At 40.1% G+C, this 27,718-nt stretch overlaps 1 protein-coding gene and 1 long non-coding RNA gene across 2 annotated transcripts in view; both read right to left on the minus strand.

The window, feature by feature from the left end:
- LOC306841080 overlaps window positions 1-27,718 on the minus strand; it is a 188,910-nt gene that overhangs the window by 39,119 nt on the left and 122,073 nt on the right. The window lies entirely within an intron of this gene.
- LOC306833453 (uncharacterized protein) lies at window positions 2,447-26,474 on the minus strand (the record flags this gene model as incomplete). Its single annotated transcript, XM_079358707.1, has 5 exons — window positions 2,447-2,743; window positions 4,752-4,891; window positions 15,953-16,180; window positions 17,589-17,661; window positions 26,350-26,474. 5 exons carry the CDS (start codon window positions 26,472-26,474, stop codon window positions 2,692-2,694), a joined length of 618 nt encoding a protein of 205 aa, XP_079214833.1. The 3' UTR covers window positions 2,447-2,691.

Genomic DNA, 27,718 nt, shown 5'->3' on the forward strand with positions numbered 1-27,718 from the left:
AAATAAAACTGCATATTAGTGCCTGCCATCATTATCTGTACAGGCTCAAACTTTCTTTATGCTTAATAGTGGCTGTAGAATTGAAAAGTCTCCAAGTTATGGCCAAAACGTGGGGATATTTTGGATGCATTTTAGTGCAATTTAACAGCTCTTCAATCAAATTCTTTCAGGTCAGTAGACAGCAAAGTGAGAGATTGGGCACCTCATTTATTCTAGGTTTTTTTGGTGTTCATCACAGAAGTCCTGGCCAGCTTCACCCTGAGTCAATGAAGGAATTCAGTAAGGTTTGTGTGTGTGTGTGTGTGTGTGTGTGTGTGTGTGTGTGTGTGTGTGTGTGTGTGTGTGTGTGTGTGTGTGTGTGTGTGTCAATAAACAGTTCTTCAATACAAAGTAAAGTGTGTGTGTGTGCTTGTTGTTGTGTCTGTGTACATGCTTCACAGTTTTATGCCAGATGTGTGCGGAACAGAAAATCTCTGCCCAATCTCTCCATTGAGCAGATTTGTCAAGCCTCTTTTCCTCACTCCAACCATGAGAGTGATGCTGGAACATTCAACTCCAGACCCTTATAGCTGCTTTTTTTCTTGGGAAAAAAAAATAGAAATATTAAGTAAAAATCAACAGTCCTACTGTATTTTCTGTCCTTGTAATACTTTTCTGTGTAAACAATGCTATTCCAATTGAGCTCTAGCTTCTTCGGCCTAGCTCAATACATTTTGACATTCACACCGTCAAAGGATGAAGAGAGTCTCTTCAAGACAGGAGCTAAAAAGCTCTCCGCTGAAAAGACTTGGAACAACCTGACCAGCCTAACTAATCGTCCATTTCCAATATTAATTGCAGTTTCCTTTCAATGTATTACAGACAGTCCTGAAATTTATGAGTTTAGTGATCAAAATGAGTTCTAAAACAAAACAAATCAAACTTAAACTAACAACTTCATTCAATGTGTTTCTGGCTCCCTGCATCATAAACTCCCTAAGCTTAAACCAAACACATTCAGACACATGCGTCACAGCTCTGAAACACCTTCACAAACAGAGTGGGTCAACAAGGCAACAACTGACTGAGAGGGAAAAGTGAGGGCACCGATTAAAAGCTGTCTCTGGCTTATGTTTAGCAGGCCTTTTGTGACTATGAGCGGTGAAAAGATAAAAAGCTAGAACTTGAACCAATTTCGAAGCACAACTGTACAGACCCTGCTGTTGTAAAGTAGTTTGAGGTCAGACAAGCATATTCTTTTAAAAAATCTAAACTCAGAGAGATACCTGCACTTCTGTTCGCCGGGACCTTGCAGCAGCTCTGAAGTAAATTGGTTCTGGCTGTATTTCAATAGCCTCTTTCTTGAGTGTTACCTTATTTATTGTATGACTGTTGGCATCTGAAACTGCTCTTGCAAACAGAGAGAGCTGAGAGAGCGGACTATACTTTTCACGGCCCCACATGAAGGGAGACCACAAGGATACAGAGTTTATAGTGGATTGATTCAATACCTATAAGCTCTCTGGTTTTGATTATCTCCAGAGCTCAGGTTCTCCTCTGAATAGGTCTGCTTTGATTCAGCCCATAAAAGGAGTTGTGGCAGGTTCCGTATCTGAAATTAAGTGAGTCCAAATATCATAAAAGAAAAAAAATGTGCCAGTGGAAAGTGCAATTGAGGCTGCCTTTGTTTACCTTTAGGATGTTCTGGGTCGCAGAACTTGCACCTCCCCCATCCCAACTGTCCGCAGCATTTTCATGCCGTTTGGATGGTCGTGAATTGTCTGCAGGTGAGGGCACAGCCTGGCCTCCTGCTGCTGCCTATCCATTGATCAGAAAGAGAGTAGAATGAGGCCATGGTGAGAGATTTTTTCAATTATTGCTGTTCGGGTTTGGATGAAACACTTAGTTGGCTCGGGCAGTGAGTGCCAATGGTGCAACTGTGGGATGAGTGGAGGGGTAAACAGACCGACTGGGCGTGCTCAGAATCATAGGTTGAAGCTGCTGGGTGGAGTGTGGCGTTGACTAGAGGTGGGCAGGGTGAGAGAGTGCTGCAGGTGAATTGGTGAATGTGCTGTCTTGTGTTGGGGAAAAGGCAGGACTGGGTCACAGCTGTCAAGGTCAGACCCATTGAGGAAAAAAAAACAGACAAAAGAGAATCAAAAAGATGAATCAACTCTTTATTAACCTTTTCGCTCCATAACGCCATATGAAAAAGTTAAAGTAAATGTATTTCTCACCAGTAGATTGGTATCTCCTAAGCCGTAAACAAAGCCAGAAACAACAACATGCAGATAATATTAGATTTTAAAATAATGACAACTGCATGATATATTCCAGCTTCCTCCTCACAGCACCACGATCAGTCTAACGCGCAGTTTCAGTAAAAAAAAAAAAAGGTTTCAAACAAAATAAATAAATAAATTATATATATATAATGCCTATCCATAAATGTACAAGACTATATATTGCAATACAGATCTGCTATCTATTACATTTGAATAACATTAAGAGATTTATTGTTTCTCCAGGTTGTACAAATGCTTTCCTGGATGTGAAAGAATACATGCTGCAGTCGACAATATTATCCGTCTGTTTACCGAGACACTCTGAGCCAATCCTTTCTCTACCCTGAGGTGTTCTCTCTACTGAGGATGTGCTTGTGAATTGGGCCTGAGAGCGGCCTCCCTCCTTCACTCAGCTGCTCCAACACCTTCATCTCTTGCTCCCTCTCCCAGGGTCCAAGCTCCAAAGATAGCCCGTCAGTCTGCCAAAGGGGCCAATGGTTTAATCATAGCATACAAAATGCAAAACAAGCGAAAATGGAGCACTATTTATGAAACAAGCTCTGCTGATATAACAACTAAGATAAGGGGGGCGGGAGGGATTCCTGAGAACTTCTACACAGTGTTTTAATTCCAGTCCTTTGTGGCTCATCTTAATAAAATGATCCAAATCAAATGTACAAGATAATGTCTTAGATTTCCTTTCAATGGGGTAATAATAAAATGATCGGCAATGCAAATATATAGAAGAAAAAAAATCCTTGTTCTTTTTTTTCTCAGCTTATAAGGAACAAGCATTAGCCTACATTAAAATGCCTTTCTAAACTACATAAAGAAACATTAATATTATTGCCATCTTGGATATTAGAATTAAGATTTTCAAAAGTACCAAAAAATTCCCTTTTAAAAAGTCAGCTTTAATTGTTTGTTTCAAGGTAGGCTTACATCTAACGTCTGGCACCAGACAAAGGTTTATTTCTGAAGAAGGAAATGTTGGTTTAAACAAAAGTTATTTTTCAAAGACAAACTTTCTGGAACAGACAAACAGGGAAGTCTCTGTTTAAAATGTTGATTAATGTGGGCACAGTTGGCAGAGAATTTTCTGGAAAATGGTTCGGTGAAGTGTGGAGAGGAGCTGGCTGCACTGCAGACACCAGTCACAGTTTGGAGTAACACAAGCAAATCAATTTCCAACACTATGCTGCGATTTTAGGGATTCATCTGTGACAGCGTGCTCAGTCTGTGACATCTTACTCTCCTCGCGCTGCACTATGAGCAGCAGTGTGTGTTTGCTTGTGTTTTTATGTGTGTGTGTGTGTGTGTGTGTGTGTGTGTGTGTGTGTGTGTGTGTGTGTGTGTGTGTGTGTGTGTGTGTGTGTGGAGGAGGCAGGAAGTGGAGCCTTGCATACAATATTGCAAAATCTGGAGTGTCATAATCTATTCAGACAGAACCTTAAATGCACAGCAGGAGACTTTGGTCACACAGCAGGAGGTGCAAGATTGCAAAATGCAAAAACATCCAAAACAAAAGACAGAACACTCAGTATTTTTTCATCACAACTTCATCCTTCCATCTGTAAATCAGTTTAAAGGAAAAAATCCTCTTGGGTAATTAATAATACGTATAAATAATTTATTCTTAAAGCAACCTTTCTGTAACTTCAGATTATATTAACATATATATGAACTGTCATAGGAAACATTCTCTTGAACATGATGTTCTACAAACAGAGTAGTAGCTGACTGACAATCTAGATTTGTTGATCTGAAGTTTTGACTGTGAGACACCTTTGTGAATAGCAGCAGAAAGAGGCTAAAGGAGCAACGGAAGGAAATGAAATACTTTAGAGAAGAGGCATTCAGGGTGAGTTCAAAAAAGTGTTAAAACAAACAAAAACAAAAAAACACACCAACATTGGCTGAACTCCTCAGTGGGCACTACAGAGGCTTGTTTTAAAGGGGCATTAATAGAATAAGGTCAAAATCTTAAATTAGACGTTGGAGGTTATTGTAAAGACTTTAGATTTTCTTAAAGGGTTTAATTAAGACTGCATCAGCTTAAGGACAAAATAACTTCAAGAACAACTCAGTCAGATTAGAGTGAGGTGTTAGTTAGGGACTAAAAGATTTTATTCTACATATATTGATATCACTCCTTAATTTCTATTGTTCTGTTTATTGCAAAGTAAATTAATTCAAAGTTGCTGTTATTGGCTGGCTATGCATCAGTGTGTGCAAAGTCTGCATGTGTTGGAGGAAGGCATATAGTTTTAATAGGCCGAGTCAGCAAAGACGTCTCATTAGCATTGGATGCCAGTCTACATGGTTAGAGCTACCTGGGCTAGCATGTATGTGTGTGTGCTTTGAGTGTACTCTGTATAGCCATAGTGATGATGTAAAACTTGCAATACTTTGAACTCAGGAGGAAAAAGGGTTTGTGTGAATGTTTCTGTCAGGGTGGACACGTGTGTTGTGTGTAAGATTCTTTACCGCTGGGCTCGCTGTGGCTTGTCAGATGGCTCATCTGTCTCCCAAGGTGTGAGCTGGTTAATGGGAGTCTGAACCTGACTCGGCCTGGAAGCCAGCATCAGTCTTGGACTCTCTTTGTACCCAGGAGACACGCCTGAGACCTGCAGACAGAAATTAAAATTAAAAATAAAGGTTTTCGATGACACACTTATTTCAATTAAGAAGCTCAAACCCAAGATGTTATTGCAATGACATGAAAACAAAAATCTTTTTTTTTAATTGTATTTTTTTTAAAAAAAGGTTGTGAACAATTTCAACTGATAGATAGGTGAATTAACCTTTGGGGATTTGAATAAAGCCCAGCGTCTTTTCTATGATAAAGAAGATCTTAACAGTATGTTCACTGTCACTTGCATGATTATTCTCTACTGAAAGTTATCTGACAGTTTGTAAGTGCTCTGGGACAAAATAAATAAAACAGTGACAGGCAACATCCCATGGCAAAGTAGCAAACAGAGTGACGGAGTGGGAGAGTGAAGATGGGGAGGGGGGGGGGGAGGTGACAGGTCGTCAGCTATTTTTGTCCAGCACCAACTGTCGAGATCAGATGAGAAAACTACTCCAGAAGTTTCCAAGCTTTTTGTAAGAGATCAAAGCAGCAGATATCCATCTACACCTTCTCCACAATCACAAATGCAGACACAAGAGTGCACATATGCATGCACTGCAAAGCTAGGACAAATCTTTCTCTCCTCTCAGACGACTGGGTGTCAGAATCCATGTATAAGACAAAGGCAAAATCAAGATATTTTCTCAGAAACAGCAAACTGACATCTGTCACCGATGGTTACCATTGGCTGTTGTGTCAAACAGGTGGGGCCTCGAGATTAGGCAAAGTAATCTACAACAAACACACAAACAGAAACCTGTGCAGCAGATCACACCCACAGTTAAAGAACGATGAGAAACTTAAGAAACTTTCTATGTTTAGTTCTACTATCCTGAGAAGTCGGTTGAACACGGCTGGTTTTTCCACGATGACACAGATCATATATGATATGATATGATAAAACGGATTAGTCTGAAGGTATCATCCCGATTAAATCAATTCAATGATGTTGGTGACTCCAATATGAAATACAAAAGTCAGAGACAACAGTTTGTGCTGTTTGTGTAGTGATAGAATATTTTTACATTTCTGAACAGATGGAGTAAGAATTTACAATGTTGATCCGTTGCCATGAATGTTCTAAAAAAACAGCTCAGAATAAGCGCGCTATGCTTTGTGGGAGTTGCATTGCATCATTTTAATCATAATATTGTTTGTAATAACAACAGTCACTGCAGCACTATTGTGTTATATTGAGTGAAACTGTGGAATCATTTCACAAGGTCATGCGACACTTGATAAAATTCAATTAAACTAACAGAAAGTCCTTTTCTCTCCTTCAGTCAGGCACAGACAGATACAGAGAATTACATAAAAATGTGCAGGGTGAAAGAAATAATGGCTTTCCTCCAAGAAAAGAAACGTGAAGAATGGCAGGGAAGTGGAAGTTTAAGAGGCAAGATGGGTCAAACCCATCCATCACATCATCCTGTATTAATACCATTTGACAGATTATTTTCAAGTTGTTATAAGCAGAATGAAAGAGAAACGTGTATTTCCTACTGCTCTACCAAAAGCTTCAACCAAGTGTGGTCTGAAATCGATCATGAGCTCTAACGGGCCTAAAAAGGCACATTTTCTCTCCAACATTATAACTTATTGTCTTGGTATCTCTCCTTCATGGCTGAGCACTGACAGATCAATGTAGAGATTTGTTCTGGACTTCTTCACAGCGGTGCTCAATACTAAGCTTTTAGAATATTCACAATGACTCAGTTTATTTTGTGAGTGCGATCCCTGCTCCTGCAATCTACATGTCTGAGAGACCATGGACAATACACTGAAATTACTGGTGGCATAGCTGGCGGGGGACTCCATAAGGATGAGTTAAGTGAATACTGACGGCAGCTTTACATAGCATCTTCTGCTGTTCATCAGTGGATGAATGTGGGGAATGACTGTGAATGTGAGATGAGTTTAAATCACGGGTTGAGTGGTCATAAGAGCAGAAAAGTGCAATAAAGGCACAGTCCATTTACCATTAACGATGGTAAACAGCTGCCTTATTCTCAAAAGAGACACAGCTGTATCGAGGCAATACCAAACAACGTCAGCTAACAATGTGCTCAAAATGGAAAGAATCTAAACAAATCAGACACTTCTAGACATCAACAGTGAACACTGACCCCCAACAGCACAACAGACAAACAATTGAAATACACAAGTGCCTGGTCCATATATGCTATTGACTCACCACAGATCACACACGTTCAAGAAAGGAGAAGGGGGAGGCACTGGAGTGCCTTATAGCCTATGAGAACTTGGAGGTTTAAGCTTTGCCTTCCAAAATCAACCTCAGTCCCAGCTTCTTCTGTCTTCTTTTCTCTCAACAGCACTGTAAACATGTTTTAGGGCACTCAATGGAACTAAGAAGCAGTAAGATCACTTCTCGGGGAAGTTGAAATGCATTTGGACATGTGAACTGTGGAGACTTCTTAATGAAATAGTAACACCTCCCAGAGGAGCGTGTCAGCAGCCTTGTTGGCCTCTGTTGGTTCTGGTCTGGACAGTGAGAGACAGAGGTCTGCAGCAGGCGTTGACCCTGCCTGATATGTGGTGAGTGTTTGGGGAACTAAACATCTTCCCCCTGTCACAGCAGCAGCCTAACAAACCCAGAGACCACAAGAGTTCTTTTCTGTGCCTACATGGAGGGAAATGACCAAATGTGTGACTGTGTGTGCCCAGCAGCAATTTAGCACAAAATAATAATACATTATATTATCATGTAATATTGCGATATAACAACAAAACTATTATTTTAATCTACTTTTCCAAGATTGCAATGTTGGGAATTTTCAATGGGATGTTGTGGCAGGGATGGAACAACTCTACCAAATGGCAGAGCAGAGAATCATGGGAAACAGGATGTGGATACTTATTTGATGAAGTCCAACTGAAGCTACACAACTCAAGAATTAACTATTTTAAAGAGGTTGTTTTCCTTCTGCTTGATCATAAACTCACACCTCTGCGTATTACTTGCACCCCCCACACGGCATCACGGCTTATGAAATGTGATGTGAGGGCAGGAGATGTTGCTCCTGGGAGGTAATTACTCTGCCTGTATTGAGAGTTTTAATTAAATTTGGCAGCCCGCATGTGCAATAAAAACCATTACATATCAGCAGATCGCCTTTAGAGTTTGTCTCCATCTGCCTTTCGACCCATCTATGAATCGATGTATGAATGGGGGAATCAATCTAATTATAGTAACTTAAGCATGTATCATGAGTTAAGGTATTCCAACTTGTTTTTTAATTTATACATATACATTATGACACACAGGCAATTCAGCTTATAAAATGACCCTCCATTGAGCTTTCGGTTGATTTTCTCTTGGCACTGAGAGACACAAGGAACAGCTTTTGGTCAGGCAGAACCAAAGGGAAGAAAAGTCAGGCTTCTGGCCAACATTCAAGATGGTCTGAAAAATAAACCAGACAAAGTTCTGGTAGTTAAACAGGGCTGCATTTTATGTCATGTCAAGCACTCATCCACAGGATTAAACATGCAAAAAAACAACAACAAACAAACAAAAAAAACTCACAAGAGCACTTGCAGGCAAAATCACTAGACAGACTTGAAGTGTAAGTAAATGAACGCATAGCACAAGATGAGGCAATGGGCAGGATTTGTTGAGCAGACACATTTCAAGAGCACAACAAACTTAATCAGATTCATCAGCTCCACTCAGATGAAGTCAGGACATTGACAGAAATGTGCAATCTGGCTGTAGAGTGCCTTTCATCTTTTACTTTGAATTGCACCTCGGGGACAAATAAAGTTGTTTTTAATTGAATTGAATTACATTATTACAGCTTCGTAGGTGAGGTACAGCAAAATCTGCTTTGTAACGCTTTGTAGTCAGATCTGAACCAATTAAGACTCCTCAAAGGTTGACACTGTCATTACATGCGTGCCAACAGGCCCGCTTACTACACAAGACCAACCAACCAACATGTTCCCAGACCTACACATAGTAAAGAACCTTTTATTCTGCAATTTAGTATTCTAAAGTTGTAAACATACTCAGAAGATACTTAATTCCTTCCCACGCCAGCTCAGGGAGGTAGAGGAGCACAAAGTCAATTAGCCGTTGGTTTTGTTTCCAGTTATTTTCAAGCAGGCTGTCTTATGCTTCCCTTGTTGTCAGGTATAGTAAATATATTTTAAACAGAAAGCTTTCAATGTCTGATTGTAATCACAACAGGCTAAGCACTTTTGTCCATAGTCCTAGTTCGATAAAACAAAAGAAAGAGTTAACGTCTTACTTGCAGGAGTCAGGATTCAGCCTCAGGCAGCTTCTGAGGGCGATCGTCCAGAACTGCTCTTTTTGTCGGCAGAATTAATTGACTCAAATTTGAGAGGACACCAGCCAAACATAAAAAAACACCTCGTATGAGAGCTGTGAGCTCCAACAGACCTGAATAGCAAGTGCAAAATAAAGGTGAAAGAAGTGTCAGACGAGCTGCAGAGAGATGTACTATGTACTGTTTGCTGTGCGTGTTTAATGCTTCTCCTTATTCATATCTGATATTCACCATGACATGATGCTTTCAGCCTGCGTTCACCATCACCTTTTCATAGAGACTCTCTGACTGTCATCCTCCACATACAGATATTTTTAAATGTCAGTGCTCTTTATTTAGGATCAAGGATGTTATCAGGACGTGGGGGGTGGGAGTACTATTTTCTCCATCAGAAGAAAGTCAAATGACAAACAATCTGCTGACTCAGCATGGTGCTCATTTAAATATGGAGGAATACGGGCAACAACATGTCTTTGAAGGGCTTCAAAGCTGATCTGCTCACTTATGTCAAGAATCTCTTTCCTCCATACTGCAGACCTCTCTCTCCTGATGATGAAAGTGGGGGCTGAGATGCAGCGGTGGTAGCAATGACAGCTAGTTAAAACTTCCTCAAGATCAAGAATCAGGTAAGCTTGACCCACTCCGCATGTTGCGAAGTGTAATGTGGCTGACTATTAGCCTTGTTTGTTCAGGTTTGTTCCTCAGCTGTTGTTGTCACAACATTTTGCTGAGAGCATCTCCTCTACTCAGAAAGATGGATGTCAGTAATTTTGCTGCCAATAACAGGAGGACCGCCTTGTTTTGAAGGTGTGATCATTTTGACAAATCTGGGAACACATTTGTGACTGCCATTTACTATCCACTTCATTTCAAATGCCAAATAAGACAGCTCCCTTTTCACAGTGTCTTCCTCGAGCAGTTTGACTGTGAGTCTAACCTGAGATATCCGTCTGTCTGTCTCACTGCAGCACAGCTCTCTGATTCTGGAGTGGAAATCTTAAGTTCTCTCCACATGGTGATGAGACATCCAGACCCCGCTCCTGGTAAACATGAAATCACAGCTTCTCAAAACCTCTAAAGCTTCCTTTTCCTTTGCTTAAGAAAACCACAGCTTGAGCCTCACTTTGTAAAATCACTTTGACTTTCAACGTCCACTGTTTCACAAAGTCTCTGTTGTTGACGCCTAAGAGCAGATCTATTTATCAACAAATGTGGATAAATATTTTTTTGGGAAACTAAGATTATATAACACTAATGCAAGACTATGGAAGTTGAATTAGAGGAGAGGGAATAGAATGATTGGTTTATATATGATCAGAACATGTTAAATCTGCCATTTGCATCTGTAGAAAAGCAATGAATTAAATCAACATAATATCACACACTGTGCTGTACTTAAGTATAGTTCTTTTATTAAAGGAATAGTTTGGTACTTTTAAATTGGAGATGTATGAAGCACAGTCAGCATAACCTCTAATTAGAGACCAGCTGGACGACCTACATGGAATCGATCTGAAAATCAGGGTAAAAACACTCTACCAAAAAGTGGTGCACTTTTCTGATTGCAATCGTGTAATTTGAGATTCCTCCTGTCCTGCAGTGTCCTCCTCCTCTCTTAGACTTGTTGAGTCTCCAAGTGCAGAAGAGTATCCTCTGTGTACCCCAGTCCATTAAAGTATCATAGTGTATCCACAGCGGACGGCATGTCATATTGGCTGTGAAAAATGAGAGGATGGGTTTATTTGTTGTCTCTTTGGAAACCCACAGACCTAAACAGCTGATCAGTGCACTGCGGGCCAAAGAACATATACTGTATGTGGTGTGCCGATGAAGTGTTAAAACAAAGTGGCTTGCTGATGATAAAGTGCAGAAAATGTATTTAATGTAGCTCACATTTACCCTGACATTTTTTAGCTGTCTTTTCTCCATAAATTAGCTAAATGTGAAGCATGTGGAGCAAATGATTATGTCCTCTTAGCCATGGAGCCCAGCTTCCATGTAGGTACTTCAGCCAATGTGCCCTTAAATGGGTTGAGCTGATCGGTATCCCCTTTGGATTATTCACTTATAGTGTTGACAAGTAACTCATGCAACCCCCGCATCAGAAAATAACAACCACTTAAGTCTGTCTTTACCAAAAAAGACATTTTTAAGTTGGTGAACAAGACAGAAAGAGCTGGCAGATTTGTCTCAGCTCAATGTCAGAAAACATGAGAACTTGTACCACTTGTACAGGGAACAAACGCCTGCAAAAGACCTCTGGCTCCAAGTGTTCAAAATCGCATCACGCGTCAAACACTGAACGTCAGATGGAGGGACACTTGACTCATCTAGAAAAAAAAAAAAAAAGCTTTCAGGTTTTACATCAAAGCATATGGCTAATAAATGACAGGATTGTGAAATGAAATATTTCTGATCAATCCAATCTGCTCGAAAATGATTCTAATATCTTCAATTTAGTGGCATTTTAACAGTGAATGCCAGCGAGACACAGTGAGTAAGGTGTGAATAAATGAAATCGAGCAGTGTGGAGATCGCTCTGCTCTTCAGAGGGAGATAAAAGGCAGCTTCTGCTGACAAGTATTTAGAGAGACCTTTGAATGTGGAATTCAAATAAAGTTAAAACCTCAAGAATGAAAATAACATCAATATCCCTGGAAAGGTACATGAGTTGTGAGATTTCTTTCGTAAATTGTTTATTAAACCAATATGGGACTGGGTGAATATTACATGTATGTCCAACGATAAGAAAGTACAACAAGCTGGATGACAACATGCTGTGCGGAAACATTTTCCTTCCACTAAATCTAAAAGAACATGATGAGCCTGTCTGTTTGAGAATGTTCATTTTTTGTCGATTGATGGACTTTCACTCTGATAGTATTTGTAGTTTCCGCCTCGATTTGAAGCTAATTGAAAAGCTCTTAGCCCTCCCTCTCAATTATTCCCTCTCTCCCTGCACCCTCCTACTCTTCCTGCCCTGTCTCTGTTCTGTCTCCTTCATCCCGCTCCCCCAGTGTGAGCCGTCTCAATCTTTAATCATCTCACTGTCAATACACAGCAGTTCTTTGCAGTCTTTTATCAGTTTTTTTTTTAAAAAAGGTTTCCCCCTTTTAACCTCAACCCTGATAACAATTCAGTGATTTCAGATTTTTCTTTAAGTCTGTTTTTCACTGAGCTACCTGACACCAGAGCGATGCTGAAAAAGAGATTTAAACAACAAAGATTTCAATGCTCTGTAAAAAAAAGAAAAAAAAGGTTAACTCCAGATAATCACTTCAGAGGTGAAGCACATATTGCTGTCAATGCACACACTTACTACGCTTTGGAAGTTTTAACCTGGGAAACTATTTTTAATCACTCAATCTCTTTCTCCTGCCTCTGTGAGAAAAAAAAAAAAAGTATCCACACTTTTCTGTAAGTTTGAAGCAAAGAGTAAGAAATTAACAACATCTCTCAGAGGAGTAGTGCCTTCTTTCATTTTTCTGAATGAGTCAATGAGGCCATGACACCTAATGTGCTCTGGATACCAAGTTGTGTTCACCACAGTGTGGACTCTGCTGCAATACATTGTCAAGCTGACCCGATTGAAATCAATGACCAAAAGTCACAACGTATGATTTTCTTTCAAGCTCCATTGATTGAACCTTACAAAGCTCCAACAAATGAAAATCATTTTTTGCATGACACCTAACTGTATAGTAAGTACAACTACAAACATGAGCATGCACAGGAGCAAAGGTGATATAAAAGGACTCACTAAAACAGTTATACATGCAGGTGCATCATTCTCAGACGCACACGCTAATAAACATGTCTCGCTATATCGGACTGGACCTTAGCCACTGTGTTTATAAAGAGAGAGCCTCTGAACAGTGAGGATCAATAAAAGCCTGTCAGCTTTTTTGTCTGGTGCAGAAACACTAAGACCAAAGAGAGAGACAGAGAGAGAGAGAGAGAGAGAGAGCTTCACCTGTCTATTAGCATCTTTGTGTCCCCTTAACCGCTTTGATGGAAGATGACAAAGAGTGAGAGCACAAGTGAGGACATCAGACAGAGGGGACAAATATACAGATTGTTCAGATCACATAGCTCTTGTGGTACTAACTAAGTTTTTGAAGGCCTCTGTATCTTTCAATCGGGCATTATTAAAGCAGAGCCTGGGCTGGGAAGCAGAGGGTCGCCGGTTAAGTCCCAGTGTGGACAAAAATGCGGAAGTTGTTTTAGTAGCTGGAGAGGTGCCAGGGCAGGGGAGGTATGCTAACCTCTCTGTGTAGCAGTTCCACTCTGACATATCTCCACTAATGCATGTCCATAGGTCCTGTTTGTGCACGTGTGTGATTCAGGCCTACAGTATGTGTGTGAGAAGCATGTCTCCCAATAATAGAGAGTAAAACCAGAATTTCTCTCAGGGATTAATAAAGTGTTTCAAAATCAAAAGAAAAAAATCTAGTGGAGTTAAATGTCGTGCCCAAGGACACATCAGACATGTGGCTGCAGGACCTGGAGATCAAACCCCACACCTTCCTGTTTCAAGATGACCTACTCTAATCTGAGCCACAACTGTCAACCACAGGTAGTGTTATGGATGTTTTTTCCCTCTCCTTTTGGTTGACAACAAAGTGGAATTGATGAAACTAAAGAGTTAGTCCCTTAAAAGAACTCTACTGTGGGAATATGGAAGATTTTTTTTAAGGCACTTAAACATGTTCTTTGCAAGGTTTGCACTAATTAGGTTCACACACTGATTGGCAGTCCAACAAATCATTTAAACCATCTCAAGAGGCATCATCCTGAACAGTCTGCTGACAGTCAAACAATTAGCAATCACACCGCAACCAGCAGAAGCCAATCTTTTAGCTGTTGCTATACATGTTAAACAGCAGTGTCTTTATCCTGCTCCATTATTAACAAAGCCTCTCCACACAACACTCACCAGTCGCGACACCTGAATCATGAGTGAAACTTTTCAAATGGGACGACTGTTTATGTGACTAAATGAAACTAAGGTAGGCGTCGGTGTCCTCTTTAGCGCTTAGTTTGTGGGTGTTTAGCTACAAGTATGGTTTTATGCTCACCACTATCTGAAGACCTATACAAACTCCCTCAGACATAAGGATGCCATCTATGAACTTTTTAACTAAAGCATAAGACTGAGGACAAGGACGTTTTTAAAAAAAAAAAAATCATCTCAATTTCTTGGCACATGACTTGTGCATTTAAATAAATGTTCTCTCTGTAATTATATTGGCATCATTTTCTTGCTAAAAAAACATCTTGATATATCTATGCCTTTTTTCACACCCATAGACCGCCCTTATAACTGAATGTTGTGTTCTTTTGTAAAATAGGACACACCTAATTGCTGTGGCAGCCATTGAATGATGACAATGGCCTGAGTGGGAGTTGGTGAGTCTTTGTTGGGTGTGTAATTATTCAATTATACAAATGGCTGGGGCAGACGCAGTGCCAGACCAGATTTACTGTAGATCTGGTCAGTGTATTCAGGAGGGTAATGATGTGCACTTACAGTCTATATTAGCAGAGCTTTGTTTACTTCTGCTTTTAGAGCTCAGACCCCACCGAGAGTGAAAAGGGACCAAGGGGAGGGGGGAAAAAAGCCCACATAGATTTGCTGAAGTTCAAATTAAAGCAAATGATCTGATACTGTGGATGAGTGTAAAGAGAAAGATGAATGGTTTCCATGGAAACAAAGCCAGGGGAGAGGCTGAAATGCGTGACTGTTTTTTAGTAAAGGCCCCTCTCTTCACACACTGCTGACAGCCAGCTAGATAGAGAATCCCTGGGCGAGCAGATAAACCGAGCTGCTGAGTGTACCAGTTGGACAATTTCGAAGCTGCAGTTTTCAGTATAAAAGGTATTTTTTGTAATTTATACAGATTACAAGTTTATGACACAATTAAAGCCTCTGGAAATATTGCCCTGAAAACAGTTTTAAAAAAAAAAGCATCATGTGACATTAATGATAAGAGTCTAATTTAGCATTCCAACATGTAACTGAAAATGAACATTTGTAACTGACCAACAATGTTTTTAATTACATACTGTACGTACATAAAAACCCAGAAGTCAGTGTCGCATTAGAGAAAATGTTTTTAGAGCTTTAGATCAAATATCCTTCTCCCTCTAAAACCAGGTGATAATGAAATAGCTTGAAATGGTGAGAAGTGCAGCCAAAGCATCTATTGTAGGATGTTAGCTCAGGGCTCGTAATTGTGTTTTTGACAGCAGCTACTGTCTGGGCCATCACCAGAGGTCATTTACATAATGAAAGAAAGAAAAAAAATGACCAAGGATGAAAAGGTAAGAGGGGCTGCTATTTGGCACACGGAGAAAATGAAGATGGAAGAAAATGTGTTTGGCAAAATAGAGCATTGGACATTACCCAAAGCCTGAGGAGAGAAAAGAAAGAAATGAGAGTACAAGAGAGAAGGGAGCTTGAGACTGAGCAGAGACTGTTAAACCATGAAGATGTGTCAAAAAGTTGGACAGTGCTGAAACATTGGAGAAAATGAGAAAAAAAGGAAACTGAAAGCCTGAACAGCATGGAGATATTTTGAGATTATGTCCACTTGAGGAGTTTTCACAGATTTAAAATGTGAAACTAGGAGAGAGGAAGACAAGACAGAAACTTGACAGAACAGGAGGAAACACTGTGAAGGGTTTCCAAGACGCCTCAGTGACGAAGGTGTTGCTGAATCATGATTGGACATGACTCTTACCTTGGCCAAGGACGGAATCACAGATCCTGCTGCGATGTTGTCACAGCAGCTGTAACAGGTGGGGAGGAGGGAGGTATGGACAGGGAGGGGGAGGAGTCCTGGATGTTTGCTGCCAGCTGATCCACAGCTGTGATTGGCTCGTATATTGTAGAGGCCAGAAGGACAAGTCCCTCTTAAAGCAGTGGTTGGGGTTGTGACATCACTTCTTCTTTCTCTCAGAGGGAAGGCCTGCAGGAAACGGAATGAAAATAGTTTAGGTCAAGATAAATTTCAATTCAGCATGTTGACCCCTAAAGTTTAAATGCTCAAAGCATCTCTTACTAATGCACCAGAATGACTGCGGCTGAGGCTGCGGCTCATTTATTGTGTTCTTCATTTAAGTAAACATTAGCAGCTCCTGCAATTACAGCTCTTCTCATACATCTGATGGCTGCGCTCATTCAATGAGATCGGCCTTCAAGTGCATGGGAGGGTTTCTCCCCTTTTTCAAGCAGAGGTAGTTGAGATGGGAAACGAGGTGACAGTAAGCTGAATAACATGAGTATGTTGTATGGAGCTATTGTGTAACATGAATTGACACATCACTGTATTATGTTAAATCAAAGCCATGCAGGGTCTAAACAGTGACGTCTATCACTAAGGGAATTGTAGCACATCTAACTTCTCCTCACCAAAGGTACGTTCCTGAGCCTTTTATAACAGGTGAAATAAATAAATAAAATCTTCAAACTAAGACATGCAGGAGGCCTGACATAAATACTATCCATATCCTTGGAAATACTGTCACCTCATGTGAGACAACAATTGAGATAAGAGAAATCAGATCCTACTTTTACCCATAATACTGAGTGGGCTATTTGTGGGTAACATAAAAAAACAATGTTTTCACAGAAAGCCTCTTATATTCACGCTTACATTATGTCACTCATCTCTTAAGGAGAGTGTTTGCTATCTTAGCACTACAAGTCAACATGTACATTATCCTGTGATTATCTGTCATCCTTGCACTACACGTGTCAGTGTGCTCCACACTGTGATCTCGACAGACTGTGTGTCACTAAGACAAATCCCACCACATTTATCGTCCACTGTGGATAGAAGGATTTAAGAAAGTCATTACAAACCTTTAAATTACCTTAAAGACCTCATTTTATGAAATCCAGACGAAGTCAGTTCATGTTTGTTTGTATGCTTCATTATATTAGAGCATGTTCATTCAAGGCTGGCAGTGTGTGCTATGTGTGTTTGTCAGAGAGTGATCTCATGAATGTGGCTTTTAGAGGTGCCTGTGGAAAACAAAACTCAGCGAGCACACCTGTGGACACTGCCAGAACAGATAAACACTTAAATGCATCTCATCTGCAGTGACACTTTGCTCTGAGCTTTGCTGCTCGAGGAAAATGTGCCAGAAAAGGTTTCCCCCAATTTCTTTCTTATCCAATAAAGTCACTGTCAGGCTCAGACAAAACGGTCTTTCAGAAGAGATATTGACCTTTTGCTGCAAGGCATGAACATAGAGCCAATCTTTTTAAGAGCTGTTTCAATTTAATAAGAGACTAATGGCATCATTTCTGTCGTGTCCTACAGCAATTACTGCTCCTGCAATCCTGTCAGCATGTTAATAATCGTATCTGACGGTATCAGACTTTTGCCAAATGCTTTTCTCCGACTCCAACATGAAAAATCCGCTGGTGACTGAGAATCCTGTGCTGCAAAGCGTCAACATACAGATTGAAATGACTGATCATCTGGAAGCTCAAGAATCTCTGTTTCAAATAAACAGAGAGCTGACTGACTGGCTGATGGCATCTCAAGCGTGCTGTCAGTCAAATCACGAGTCAAAAGCTTAGCCAATATTAAAAAGTTATCTGGCAAGTGGGGACATGAGGCCTCTGACACTCAGAGGTGGCACACAGCGTGCTCAGCTCATCTGTGCGTGTTTGTGTGATAGGCCTACGCTAAACAGAGGCGCGTGGGAATACGCAGGGAGCCGCAGACCGACGTGAGAAGAGAGTGATTGTAACAGATGGAGAGAATGTGGCAGCCATGGAGCGACAGCGAGACAGTGCGAGTCACAAAGCAAAAGAGAATAGTCTACTATATACTATACTATAATACTATATGCGTGTGTGTGTCTTTGTTTGTAGCTTAAAATCGAGAAACCTGTGTGAAAAGAAAGAATCAGGACAGGGTGGTCTGTATGTCATATTTTTAGCCTGTGAGGTTTACTTTAAGGCTTTGCAAGCACATTCTGCTGAACATTTATTCTCCCCTCTCCCGATGATATTCTGCAACTACAGCAAAAAACAAGAGATCCCTTTCCAATCTGTAGTAATGTTTACTTCAGTTGACCAAACAGCAGCCCAGATGTCATCACATAAACAGCCACCTGCCACACTCGTGATGGTTCAAATGAGGGAAGAGGGGGAGTAAGTGATGTCACTTTACAAGAACAAGATATGGCTGGAGCTGAACAGCCCTGTGCATAGTTAACAACAAATTGAGAAACAAATATAATTCCACTCCAGTGGAAAGATAGGCCCTCCATGATAACAGCTATTCATCCTTAAATCTAAAGGAAAACAAAATACGGGAAGACTGTTACAGGAACAGCCTGGAGCAGTGCTAAGTAGAGACTAAGGCTTTAAAGGTTCTTCTCAGCAAAATCTGTTCAGACACTGACACAGGAGATCGAAATTCAGTGTGAAACAATGAAGATAAAACTCTCTATATTACCTGTATAAGTACATAGATACAGATGCATGTAAGCATAAAGACAGTTAATGTGCACAAAAGCTGTCTTGATAAATCCTTTCACAAACTTTCCTTTGGATTGTGTTCCTGGAAGAATCTTTAATGGCTGCGTCACCTTTGGTAAAATTCTGATCTGTGTTTTATTCCCATCCCCCCTAAAAAAAAAAAAAAAAACACACACACACCATGAGTGTGTATAGCTTTCCCTCACAAATTTCCATAAACTAAGTTTCCCTCACAGGAGAAACTTCTAACTTTATGATAGAAAAACCACAAGAACAGAGTAGAAAGGTGAGAAAAAGGAAACACAGGAAATAAGAAAACATTTGTTGCATCTTTCTCATGAGCTCAGAGGTATTTTGTACATGTGTGAGTGGAGACAAGGTCTGGGGGTTTATGGGAATAAAGAGAAACAGCCATCTTTAGAAATTTACAAGATAACATGAATGTAGCTACATGCTGGTTGGGAAACTAACAACTCTGTTGTTGGAATCTATTGTTGACATTAATAGGTCCAAGTCATACCTGTGGTTTGAGGAGAATTAAGGCGTCTAAACAATGTCTGCGTCTCATTAAGTTCAAGTCAGAGAGGCATCCAGTGACACTCTGGAGTTATCTGCATATCAGACAACATGAGACATCTATGAAAGGAACCAAAAGCCAAGACGCTATTATCATTTTTTCATTAGCAGGGTTTTTTTTTTCAGCATTTAAACTTGTTTTTAATTTAACAGCTACAGATGTAGAACCGGCAAAGAAATTGATTTGCTAAAAAGCTTAAACATTGGGTAGTCACCTGTTACAGCTTGTACAGCACGCAACTCGAGTGTCAGCGTCACAATTAGCCTGATTTTATTATGTAATGGAGTTCCCAAACTGCACACAAGCAACGCAGCGTGATGCGGTACAACTCGGCGTTGTTACCCTGACACCCTGTTTTTACTTCCTTCTCTGTCGCTCACATCAATGGACGAGGAACAAGGAATCTGGGGGCTCCACAGGGCACTGACACATGCTTTTCTGCACTCAGCACAGCTTGTTGGCTTGTTTTACAAAGTGGAGATTACAATGTATCAATAATATCCACATCCGTGATCCAAGTGTTAACAGACAATATTTAAAACACGCTGTTGCAGCAAGCAGTGATAGATCATGCGCAACACAACGCTGTGAGGACACAGTGTTAGGAGTGTGAGAAGATATCGCAGCTCTCATTTTTAAATCCATCTCATCTGCATAGGAGGATCCTCTGTGAGGTTAAAGAGGGGAAAGACGTTTCCAGGTGATATTTTCTTTGATATAGAATTCAAACAAAGGTCAAATCAGTAAGACATGAAAGGGTTTCAAAGTTGCTGGTTTAATATGAGAACAAGGGCTCTGCTTTGATTATAGTGTGTGACTTGCGCCTGAGGCAAATGGATGACCCTGGTGTTATGAAATGTTAAACTAAAGGAGTAAGTAACATCATTCCAGTGTTTTGTTGTCAGAATCCTCCGGCGTGATTAGCCCGGGGAACCGAGAGAAAGTGTTTTCACCATCACGGCACACTGCTGCTCAGTTAATTAAAAAAAAAAAAAAAAAAAAATTGAATTACAACAACAGCAAGACGTGAAGCTGGAGAAAAACCCTGGGGCTGGAGAGAACACTTTCCTATGCAGTTCCTCCTCAGACATTTGAGAGTAGTGTGGGACCAACAGATTTCCAGATCATGCAGTATGTTTGCGCACGTGTATGTGTGTGTGTGTGTGTGTATTTGGTGTATGTACTGTATGTGTATTTGGATTTACTGTGGCTCACAACAGCTGTCACCTTTTCTCTCTATGCTGCATCCTTCTGAAAATGTGTCTGTTAAACAAAAAACAAACAACATAGCATCAAAACTAACAGCACAGATCTGATGATGTGTTCTCACACACACACACACACACACACACCTACACACACACACACACACACACACACTCATCTTCTTTAGGATTATTATTATTATTTACCCAATATGCACTTGGGGAAGTGTACGAGTTTGTGTGCTGCTTAATTTTAGTAACACCTGAGACAAGAGCAAAAATAGAGTCGTAATTATCCTAATGGCTTGTGCGGAGATTAATCAGGTTCATTGAGCATCCATCTCTTTCAACACCACCGATGGCTCAGAGAGCACGGCTATAGCTGGAGGAAAGATCAGGAGACATCAATAACAGAGACTGGGCAGACATAAAAATTGAGAGAGAAAGAGAGAGGACACTAGAGGAGAGAGAGAGAGAGAGAGAGAATACATTGGCAGTCATTAACAACAAAGATGTTTGTGAGCCGGCGGCCTATTACTATAAAAAGCTGCCATGACATGCGATTCTTCAGGTACAAGAAACATGTCATGCCCTCTGTTGCCAAGGAGATACCCTTGATTGATTTTACTCTTTTTGGAAAAATGTCCACAGAGATGCTTTGATTTTGATAGTATCATGACCATCCCTGCTCAGCAACAAAAGGTCTACACTAAGGTCCATCCCTCTGTTAAATGAGTCTGTATTTTCCACTGCAGAGTTTTAACTCTGATCTCATTGTGTACGCACATAAATCTCCAAGAACCCCTAAGGATGATATTTCACCCATATTTGCTCTATAGCCTTAAGTCCTGCTAGCTGACCCTGCACCCTGTATTGCAACCACAAGGCAAGAAGATCATTTACATGTAGAAAACTGTAACAAAAAAAAAGAAAACAATTCTGTGAGCACTCATATGAAGCAACCATCCACTACTGTATCAATAAAACGTGATTTAGCAAAGAACCAAATTCGGCTACCTTTTAAAACTACTTATTCCTGAGTAGATACTCTTAAAAGCCATTTTAAATGGTTAATTGAATGTCTGTTTACCGGACAAGATTAGAAAATGGCAAGACATAAAGCCGCTTTGATTCTTCACTGCAGGGACTATGGTAAAGAAAGTGTCCATACAATAGATCGGAGTTTGAGTCCCTGTGCTGCCAGAGAAAACAGAGAATGAACAAAATACAGTCTGCACAGTAAATACGCCCTGAACAAAATGCACTGCTCTGCAGCCTCTCTGCAGTCAGAAGCAGCCAACGTTTTTGTACTTTGCTCGGGAACACATCAGTAGTGTGAGTACATGCCGGTTCCACATGCATAAAAAACATGAAAAATTGCAAAAAAGGAGCCACAAAAAGGCTGAGATCTCAGCCTATGGACTTTTTTTTAACCAGCTTTCAACCCCTTTCAAAATGTTATTAGCACCCGAGTGTTGTTTTTTTTTTTGATGTCCTGAGCAAATGCAGTCTCATACCTCCAACAGAAAAAAAATAATTGCAAATTTACAGTCACTGAGTGACACTCGAGACAACAAAAGCAAAACTCTTAAGGGATAAAAGAAAAAGAAAAAAACTCAAAAAGAAGTAAATCATGGAAGAAATGCAAAAAGAAAACAAAAAGGATCTTTGTTAACAGATGAAGAGACTGACAAAAGTTGAACTATAATTATGTTGATGTATCATGCATGTAATTGGATACCGAATCATTTGAAATTCACAAAGTGAGTACTCTTTTTTTCTGTGATTGATAGCAATAGAAGAAAATGTCTCACTTCACTAAAATGTAGGAAGGAAAAAAAAATAATCATCCTAATTTGAAAAGATGAAAAAGAATAATGTTCAGAGACAGTTTAAGATCAGTGAGTTATTTTGTGCACAGGGCTGTACATAGATCTGTGTCAAAATGACACAGTTCAGAGAAATATCCAATAAATCAAAGACTGTTTATTTCTATCAGAAGCAAGTACATTCACTGTGTAGATTCAGATGTGCATATTTAATTTCGAGTCAGCTCTGCACTGTGGCGTTTGCAGCATCTATTCATTGCTTTTGCAAACTAAAGACAAACAAGCTTCAAGCTAGCAACATACACACAATTCCTCTTACTGCAAGTCATACAAAAACCCCACTTCTTTCTCTGTGAATAAGCCCCATCATGTGCTTGGGTTTCCTGTCATCACTATTACAGCTGATTTGTGTACATGCATACCTGATAAAGGTAAGCCAGAAATACTTGGGTATGATCTAACAGCATATCCTCAAATCTCAACCGCTTCCGAAGATGACATGCAGACACATCAGATGACCTGAGATGATCTCAGTGCAGATGTTCAGGACATAATCTCACTCTCTCAAACACATTGTTCTGTTAGAGCTGTACATTTGTGTTTTTCTTCGGCCCCCTATTAGTTGACTTTGAGTTAGGTTTCAGGTGTCATGTAACAGGATGTAGTTAAATGCTCATCACGATCACACGCTGCAGACACTCTCTACAATCCATCAAGCAGATATTTGTTAAGTTTACAGTATTTTATGCTGTTTCATGAATGAAATTATTACATTTAATAATTTAGAAAATGTCAAGAAAACCGTGTGTTCTGTATTACAGGTTAATTGTAATTTTGCACTAACTAAGTTATTTGGTGCTGTGTGTATGCAGTGTATGCATGTCAAGGACTCTAATAAATTGAAGTCATTTATTGTACTAAATTAAATAATGTCTTATTTGTAGTTTCAGAACTTCAATCGTTATTAAACCTGTGGACAACAACAACATTTTTCAGAGTCGTTTTGTGACTAGGATGTTGACACTTGCTGCCAATGCTGTCGTCACGAGACTCGAGGAAGACACGATTCTGTCACTTCTGCTTTAAAAGTCCTTATGTCTCATCACACTTATATCAGGTCTCTGTCCATTGTTTTATATCTGGATAAACATATTGGTCTTTCAGAGCACACAGTGAGTCACTGTCTGGCCCAGAGGAGCGCTTGGCCCAGGAGACGGCCGAGGCAGAGTTGAATAAATAAACAGAAGTTGACTGAATCACTAATCGGTGAAGTGCATACAAATTTTTTGATATGAACTTTTATTTGCTGTCAAATATTATTTCCAAACTGTGGCGCAGCTGCCTGCCACTAGCCAGAGCTGCTATGTATTTACTGTATCTGCCCTTATTTTCTGGCTCTACTTTCTAAATGTAAACAGGCAAATTAAACAGACTCTGCTCAGACCAGAGGAGCTGGTGCTATATGGATCTAGTAAATGGAGAAACAAATATGTGTAGCTGTAACAGGTCAAACTAGAATTTTGACCAGAATTACGTGTTATCACAAGGGCATTTATAGGGCCAATTGTGATCATCAATGATGCACACAAAAAAAAAATCTGATGCAAATGAATTGTCCGATATTTTTGTTAGATGTTTGATCTGTAGACACAAGATGGTCACTCAACGGGAAAGATTATTGATAATAATTTAACACCCTCTGTTGGTTAAAGAGATCTACTAGTACATAAAATGAAACTCAAATGAAACGCTTTTTGACAGATAAATATATCTAATAATATCGCTACATATCTGTGTTCAGGTTTGCAGATACCTGTAGTCACTGGATATGCTGCAGCCAATATTATCAGTTACATATTAGCACATTTAGAACAGGACTGTGGTTGTTAACCTGCAAAAAGGCTTGAGTCGCTCGCATTGCAAATGTTAGCCACTCTCAAGCAAGTTACTTATTTCTTGAAAATCAATCACTTTTCACCAAATCCTCTCTAATTGATTCAAATTGTTGTATAGGTAGATTGTATCATATAGGTTTAATTGATATCAGAGCATTCACTGTATATCATGTGTAGTCTTGTATCATCAGCTTAAAAAATAAAGTGCAGCGAAACGTGCAGTTGATTGTGAGCCATTCATTGAAACATGAAATGTTCTGCAGCCACAGTTCATAGACATATTGTGGTAACGTTTTCATTCTTTCTTGTGTTCTCTTTGCCATCCCGCCCTCCTACATCCCTCAGCAGTACTTTCACACACAATCAGCAAAATAAGTCTGGGGCCAAGAGAAAGACAGACAGAGAAAGAGAGGCAGAGTAAAAGAGAGACTGGTAAGTGGTAGAGGTTCGGAAACATCTGAGAAGGAAAAACAAATAATGAGAACGCCTGGAGAAAAGGTGAAACTGTGCCGTAACTTATAGCTCAGCCATCATTACCTCTTTGTACATTCATATTGTGTCTGCGATAGCGTCATATTTTTGTTCCAGTCAGTGAGTTTACATTGAAGCACAGCACGGTGGGAGGTCCACATACAGTTAGACATGCACAAACACACAGTGCTATGCTTACCTGCCAGCTTAGCTGATCCCGTTTAACATCTGTAACGTCTCTGTTACAAACCACAGACCGGCGTTAGAGAGAGAGGATCACTGTGTGTAGTGGCTCGGTAGTTATGTATGGACTTGGATAGTTGGTGTGCACATATAATAGGACAATAATCATGATTTGGTTGGGTAAAGTGCCCTTGCTGGTATGTCTCGCTCCCTACATGCCAAATACCCTTATCATTCTTCCTGTGAGTGCCAAGAAAATGTTTCAGAAAATGTTTCTGTTTTTACCTTTTTATCAGACGTTGTTCTCGATCAGTAGCCACACATAATAGAAGTGGTGCAAGACAGCTTTGTGAAAATGGTGTTATTGTCACATCACAATTTGTACAGAATGTAAATGCTGGTTGGCCTTTAACTGTAGTCTTTGCGGTGTGTTCGAGTGCAACTTTTTGGCCCAGACAGAAGGTGATGTGAGGCAACTCCACAGGTGGACTTCATCGTCACAGTTCTTTGCCGTCTGCTTGCTGTGTCAGGGCCTTTGAGCAGTTTTATTCAAGTAGAACAAAGAAACAGCTTCATTGTCTTGCACTTGGAATAATTCTCTTTCAATGTCAAACTTGCGGATTAGGGTTGAAATTTTGGAAAATCGTAAATATTGCTTTCTATATTTGACTGAGTGTGGCAACTCTTGGTGTGTTGGCGGGGTACTGGTGGTTGTGCGTATTTCCGCAGGATGGGCAGAGCTACGTGGGAGGACGAAGCAACAAGTGGTACAGTGACAACAGTAGATGAGTCAATTTAAGAAACTTGCATCCAGAGATATATAAATATCTGGATAATAATCCCCATACTTAGCAGTATTTGGAGGAAAATCAGTGAAATGTGAAATCATATTATATCCAAAAAGCTTTTCTTTAATTAACAGCTGAAAAAAAAGGCACTACTATGAATTCATGAGCTATGATCGCAGCACTGCAGAAAGACATTATGCTGTTTATTGCAGAGCTAAAGTTTTAGGCATGACTGAGGATAGATATGAGACTTGTGGGAGAGGACTAAAGGAAGAATGTTCCCAATCAAAGAAGGATGAGAAAGAGGTGGAAAATAGTTGACACTTTTATAATGGGTAGGCTTGCAGTGGAATAATTTGCAGGTAAACACAGGCCTGGTGGAGGCATTGCAAAAACAGCTCAGGGACAGGGACACTTTGTGAAGTTGTACCTCCAGAACATTCAAGTAGGACAAAGTGCTTTCTTTGGAGTCATTCTAACTGCTCGCTAAAGTTCAGATGGAAATATCCGATTTCAAGACCTGTAATCTCCAAAGTGGATTATAATGCAGATGTCAAATTGTGCAGATAAATATGATCCATTCATTGCAAAAGAGGGTTCGCCTTGAAAACTTTCCTTTTTTGTGTTGGGCTTCCATTGATGCAGATGACACTGGCAACACTTTTCTCCCTTCTCGTTAAGGTTGCATACCTCTGGGCCATTTCGAGAACATCTCCCCGCTCTCTCCTGACATTTCCTCCTTGTGACCCCCTGTCCTCTTCCTCAGCGCGGCCTTTCTCCTCCAACAAAGCAACAAAGTGCAGTTTACCAGACATGCCATTGCATGCTGGCTGGATGATCGTAGAGATAGTGAATAGCCAAGTAGCCTAGTCAGACCGGTCAAAAAAAACATCTTGTTCAGTAGCTAATCATGCAGGAGACAATGAAGCACCCTGTAGCTCAGCCCATGAGGTTAATTGAGTTCCTCCTCCGAGGGGAAACTCAGTTAACCTCCCCACCCCACCCTGACACATCTGAACAAATTCTAACTAAAAGGGCCAAGTGAAAGTTCATGTCCAAAGTCACAATTAAAAGTTCTTACAAAGGCAAATGTGCCACATAGTAATACAAAGTAAGGTACTAGCAGCCTGTTGTAGCACAGCCCAAACAGGATAAATTGTGCCAGGCCACCAACTCAAATCCCCAAAAATCCCCTGGGGGTCTTGCTCAGTTATTTATGGGCACAGGACACTCTTGAAAAAGAGATTTTTAATCTCAATGAGTTTATCTTCTTGGTTAAATAAAGGTTATAAATAGATAAACATGAGCCATGATCTGTGTGAGTCATTGGAAGTCAATGTGTGCGTTTTTTGCAAACTCTCGTGTCTTATGCAAGTGTACAAACACACAGATCATGTTTAAAAGAGTGGGAGTGTGTGAGTCCTGCAGTAAATCTTTAATAATAACAATTATAATAATAACATTAACAAAGAGTAGAGACTTACTCTTTGTCCGCAGGTTAATAATAATAATAGTTTGTTAATTATTTGTAATGCTTTAATTTATGTTAACAATCTATAGTTGCACACATTTTATAAAATGTTGAAATCATTAACAAAATGATTTAAAGATGTTAAAGATATATTATAAAACATCTACAAACATAACAAAGTCATGAAATTGAAATTGCTTTCACAGCTTTTATTGTCCTTTGTTTCTTGTAATGTTTAGAAAATGATCTGAAGTGATCTTAGGATGCACTGGAAGTTTGAAGTCAATCACATTTTATTTGATTTTTTGATTTTTTACGTGCATGTAATCACAGACAGAAGACATAAGTCAGGGCAAAGGGGAAAGGTGGGGGGAGGGGGAGGGCAGGGGAAGAAGAAAAAAGGTTACGCCCCTCTTCCTTCTTCCCCCAACCCTAACAGGAAGGGAGCAGAAAACAAAATAACGTCAACAGGTCAGGGTTGGTAAAGAAGGGGAAAGGTTTGGCCACTTTTGGCTCTTTTTAACCCTGACTCAAAAAGAAAAAGGTAAGAGGTTGAGATTTGGGGAGGTTAGGAGGTAGAATGAAGGG

Source organism: Symphodus melops (genome assembly GCF_947650265.1).
Source record: "Symphodus melops genome assembly, chromosome: 1".
Lineage (NCBI taxonomy): Eukaryota > Metazoa > Chordata > Actinopteri > Labriformes > Labridae > Symphodus > Symphodus melops.